Source organism: Psammomys obesus, unplaced genomic scaffold, assembly GCF_907164565.1.
Source record: "Psammomys obesus unplaced genomic scaffold, mPsaObe1.curated_primary_1811, whole genome shotgun sequence".
NCBI lineage: Eukaryota > Metazoa > Chordata > Mammalia > Rodentia > Muridae > Psammomys > Psammomys obesus.
Window position 1 is genome coordinate 987,999 of NW_026596155.1, and position 5,088 is coordinate 993,086.

General features: G+C 47.1%; 1 protein-coding gene across 1 annotated transcript in view; it reads left to right on the top strand.

The window, feature by feature from the left end:
• Slc10a6 (solute carrier family 10 member 6) overlaps nucleotides 1–5,088 on the top strand; it is a 20,145-nt gene that overhangs the window by 13,517 nt on the left and 1,540 nt on the right. Inside the window, exons 4-5 of the mRNA XM_055594582.1 lie at nucleotides 707–882; nucleotides 4,244–4,401. Coding sequence (XP_055450557.1) covers nucleotides 707–882; nucleotides 4,244–4,401 — 334 coding nt within the window. The remainder of the gene's footprint in view (nucleotides 1–706; nucleotides 883–4,243; nucleotides 4,402–5,088) is intronic.

A 5,088-nucleotide genomic window follows, 5' to 3' on the forward strand; every position in this document is an offset into this window, starting at 1 on the left:
ATATATATATATATATATATATATATATATATATATATACACACACACACACACACATAATGTATATTTACAAATATGCATTTAAAAAGGAAAGGAAAGAAAGCTAGCTAAGCATGAGGCTGAGAGCAAGCTAGCAAGCAGCGTTTTTCTGTGATTCCTGTCCCCAGTTCTTGCCCTGACTTCCTTCAGTAATGGCCTAGGACCTAGAGGTGTGAGCCAAATAAGCTCTTCTCTCTCCTGTGTTGCTTTTGGTTAGGGTGGTTTATCACAGTAAGCGAGAGGAAACTAGGATGTACCAAGGTAGCTGATCTGGACACCTTGCATTATTTCTATTATTTATTTCTTACTCACATGTACTAAGTTTGGATAGGCTTTGCACCATTTCACACTGCGCCTGCTCGGGGACAACTCATGTGTTATCTTACTCTTAGTTGTTGATCTGCTTCGCCATCGTTTTGCCTGCTCAGCCGGAGCAGGACCTGTGGGATTCAGCACCCACCGTATGTGATTTCAGGAACTCGCCGGGCATTGTGGGGGCACACTCCCAGCGCTCAGGGAAGGGAGGCGACTTTAACAGGAATTCGAGGGGACAGCCTCTGAATACTAGGAGTCTACTCTATTGTCTAAACCTTTACCCTGTGCTGAGCTTAGCATCACGGAAGAGCCTCCACGTTGCTCACGTGCCCTCCTCGTTGCCTTGCTGTAGGTCGGGGCCGCTGCTGGTGGCGTTCTCCTTCTGGTGGTGGCAGTTACCAGTGTGGTCCTGGCAAGGGCATGGAATCTCCCTGACGTCACTCTCCTGATCATCAGTTTCATTTTTCCTTTGGTCGGCCATGTCATGGGCTTCCTGCTGGCATTCCTCACCCACCAGTCTTGGCAAAGGTACAGTTACACAACCTGTAAGTGCTCCAAAGCTACATAAGGTGTGCGTGCCTGCCTTCGTTTGTGTGTGTGGCGCGCGTGTGGTCAGGACACTCAGCAGGAAGAGGGCGAGGAGCTTGTGGTAGCCAAAGCCACACAGATGGGGCTTGTCCTAGCCAGGGCTACTATCGCTGTGATGAAACACCTTGACCAACTCCGACTTGGAGAAGAAAGGGTTTGTTTGGCTCACACTTCCACATCACTGTTCATCATCAAAGGAAGCCAGGACAGGAACTCACATGGGGCAGGAACCTGGAGGCAGGAGCTGACTCAGAGGCCATGGAGGGTGCTGCTTCCTGGTTGCCTCCCCATGGCTTGCCTAGCCTGCTCTCTCATAGAACCCAGGCCACCAGCCCAGGGATGGCTCCACCCACAGCGGGCTGGGCCCTCCCACAATCACCAATTTGAAAAATACCTCACAGGCTTGCTTACAGCCAGATCTTCTGGAGGCATTTTCTCAATTGAGACTCCCTCCCTTCAGATAATTCTAGCTTGTGTAAAACTAGTTGTCACAGAGTTATAATTTATGAAGCTGGGATTAGGGCTTTGGTATGTCTTGCTGATTTCTGAATGGTTCGAGGCCAGCCAGGACTATACTGCAAGAGCCTGCCTCAACTATGAAACTGAGAAGGGTGGTGTGTGAATTCCATGGATCAATGGGAGGAATGAACTTATCTTGCTCAATACAGAAATCATCGCAGGACTTGAGTGACTTTCAGGAGATTAAATCCTTGTTCACTGTGCCAGGTTTTTAATAAACTACTAGTTAGGCATAATACTTAAAGGGAATTTGTCTTTTTAAATATTACCATCTGGATTGGTGCAGACATTTATAAAAATTGTACATCATTTAAATGGATACCATCCCACATTGGCAGGTATGCCCTGAGATGATCGTGCTCATAAAATAAAGACAGGGAATGACGAGAGGAGCTGGAGTAAACTTTCTAAGAGCCAATATGGTGTTGTGCCAAGAGTCTTATATGTGCTTATGGTTATTAATGAGGCCCTTTTACTTTGCTTGAGAACAGGATCTTGCTACCAGCGCTGGTGGCCTTGAACTCTGTCCACCTGCCTGAGCCTCTTGAGTGAGGGGATTAAAGGTGTGTTGTGCCCGCACTCTGAGGCAATCTGTTCTAGAGCTAGCTCTATCAGATAGACACACAGATGCTGATATAATTGCAGGGCCCATTATGAAGTGGAAATCATGTAAATATCTAACAATAGACACTTTAATTATGAAGCGTTCGTGTGATGGGTAGGAAGCATCAATCTCAGGATGTCGGACAACACTCCTGAGTGAATTTTTAGCTTAAAAATTTTGATTTCTACACTGTGTGTGTGGGGGAGGGGAAACAGAACAAAGAATGTGGAAAAATACTGGAAGAAATGGGCAATTTTCATCGGGGAAGTTTAGGCTGATTTCAATTCCTTTGTGTCTCCTCGGTGTTGTTTTTAGCAAAATCTCAAACGTTCAACTTTACCAACAAAGACTTGGGAGCCAGATGCTGAGATGAAAGCCTTCTAGCTCAGAGAGGCAGAGAAAGCACACAACTGACCTTCCTCCTCGGCCATGTCCCAGAAGGAAGGCTCCTTCCCCACATTCTCAAAAAACCCCTCACATTCAACATCCCTCCCTTCTACTTCCTGTGTGTCTCTCTCTCCATCTTCCTGTTTTCTTTTTACTCTATTGGTTTTTTTCCTGTGTTCACTTCTTGTCAACTGGTTGCTTGCTCCACCTCTTGACCTAGGGTTGACTTTATTTAATCCTGCTCACATTACTCAAGCAGAAAGCTCTTGGATTGAAGGTGTGTGCTAGGGCTGAGCCACACCACAACAAGAAACAGGTTTTTTTCCAGTAAGCAATACAATCTCAGGGTTCACTCCTGGGAATATTTCCTGTTTTTCAGTAAGTGGATTTAATTTTAAATCAAGAGAGTGGCTGGAAAGTGGCTGGATTCTAAGGGCTGGGCAGGCCTAGGGTGCTCTTCAGCTGCTCCCATTCCACCTGGAGAACATAGGGCATTGCACAAGCACTGGGCGAGGCGCTACCTCATCCATCTGGTTTCCTTCTTGTTGCAACCTGACAGGCGGCTATGACTATTCCACCAGCGGTCAAGTCCTTCTGTGAGGGTCAGGAACATAACCAAGTTCCTAGGGGTAGAAAGTGGTTCAGTTTGGATTTGAACCTGGGTTTGTTTCTAAGGTCAGTCGTTAGGAGCATAGATTGCTGAGTGATGCAGATTGGGGACTAATCTCCAGAGCAAGGAAGAATTCCTATGACAAGGTGTTGTGAGCTGTTCAGGCTTCCTCATGTCTCATAGGCAGATAAAGATGAGGCCAGAGGGAATTGCAGTTTCTCTGTGAATGGTCCAGGTTGAGCTAGGAAGTTTGTGGGAAGTGTGCTTTGCATGATGGTAGGAGAAATGCAACGCGGCACGGAGCCTGCCATCCAGGAGTTTCCTTCCTGCACACCCTGTTGGCTCCATGTGGAACCCCAGCTCCAGCCCAAGCACCGCAACCTCTCACTTCATGCATGAAGCCTTCAAATTCCTGATAGACTGGTGCCAAAGGCAAATGCTTAGCTCGATCCCCAGCTCCTGCCACTGCTTCCTTTTTCTCTCATTTTTGGCTTCAAGGAAGATTCATTTCATTTTCTGCAATCAAAAAACCAGCGGATGTAAAAAAAAAAAAAAAAAAAAAAATAGAAAGTTTATTATTGAACCTTTTCACCGAAAGCCACCTTTTCTGTCAGCTGTTTCTCATCTGGAGGTTTTGGGGTTTTTTAGTTTGTTCAGTTTCACACCTCTGACTCAGTTTCCTATTCTCGTTTCCTCCAGTCCTCTTCCGTATACGGACTGGCTCGCAGCATAAGATGCGCCTCCTGAGGAAGCCACGCTCACGTCTGTGCCTGCGACTTTCCTTGATGGCACTCCCGCTCACACCTGTGCCTGCGCCTTCCCTTGCCGGCACTCCCCGATGCTGGTCACTGCATTTCGGCAGCTTCTGGCCTCTCCAATGCTTCCGGGAGCCACTTCTGTCAATTGGCTGAGATTCTATAGCATCTTCTGGCCCTGACCATTGTTGCACAGGGTTCTCTGGTGTGTGTCCTGTCCTTTCTCCTCTATCCCTCGGCCAGGGTTCTTGAGGCCCTCTTCCCAGGGCACCCTTGCCATGCACACGAGGACCCCAGTACTAACCATCAATGAACAAATCCTTCTAACTGCCTGAGCCTGTAGCTTGTTTGTTGTTATTTGAACGGAACACTCAAGGATGGTTCTTTTTTGCTGGTTTCCAGCTCTTGAATCTTTTTCACCACCAGATGCAGGACAATTTCCATTGAGACGGGAGCTCAGAACATCCAGCTGTGCATCGCCATGCTGCAGCTGTCCTTCACGGCCGAGGACCTGGTCCAGCTGTTTAACTTCGCGCTGGCCTATGGACTCTTCCAGGTGCTGCACGGGCTGCTCATGGTCGCAGGTGATCAACTCCCTCTGCACACCCGTAACCGGTCTATTAACATCTTCAAGCCAGCTTTGCATGTGCTGCTCTTGTGATATGTTTTTAGCCTGATACATCTGGGGATCATGAAAAATAAAGCCAGGACACTGTGATGCAGTGGGTGTTTCACAGAAAATGCTTAAAGGCCACTTCAGTGAGATCTTATAACCAGAAGCAAATCGCTTTACAAACCATCTCTGGAGCTTTTTACGTCCCGTCTCACACTCAGAGCCTCAAGCTTTTCCAAATGCTCAGCTACTTCCGTGATGCAGAGACTAAAACTTGGGCTGCGCGGCTGCAAAGTGTTTTTCATATACAAAGCATAGCACCCACGCCTAAGTGTAGACACAGTGACATTTTATGCGCACATGCTACTCTCCTAGCTGCTTGGCCAAATATGTCTTACTCTGGAGGTAAATCCTCATGTACGGAAGGTAAATTACAAGAAGGTGTGATCACGCATACGTACACATACATTTCTTTATATCAGTCTTGGAAGAGACCCTGAGAAGGGTTAGGGGTTACTGATAAAATTGATGTGTGCTGTACACTTTTCTGCTGCTGTGATGAAATGCTGTGCCCTAATGCAACTTACAGAAGAAAGACCTTATTGTGGTTTGCAGAGGTGGGGACACACACACACACACACACACACACACACACACA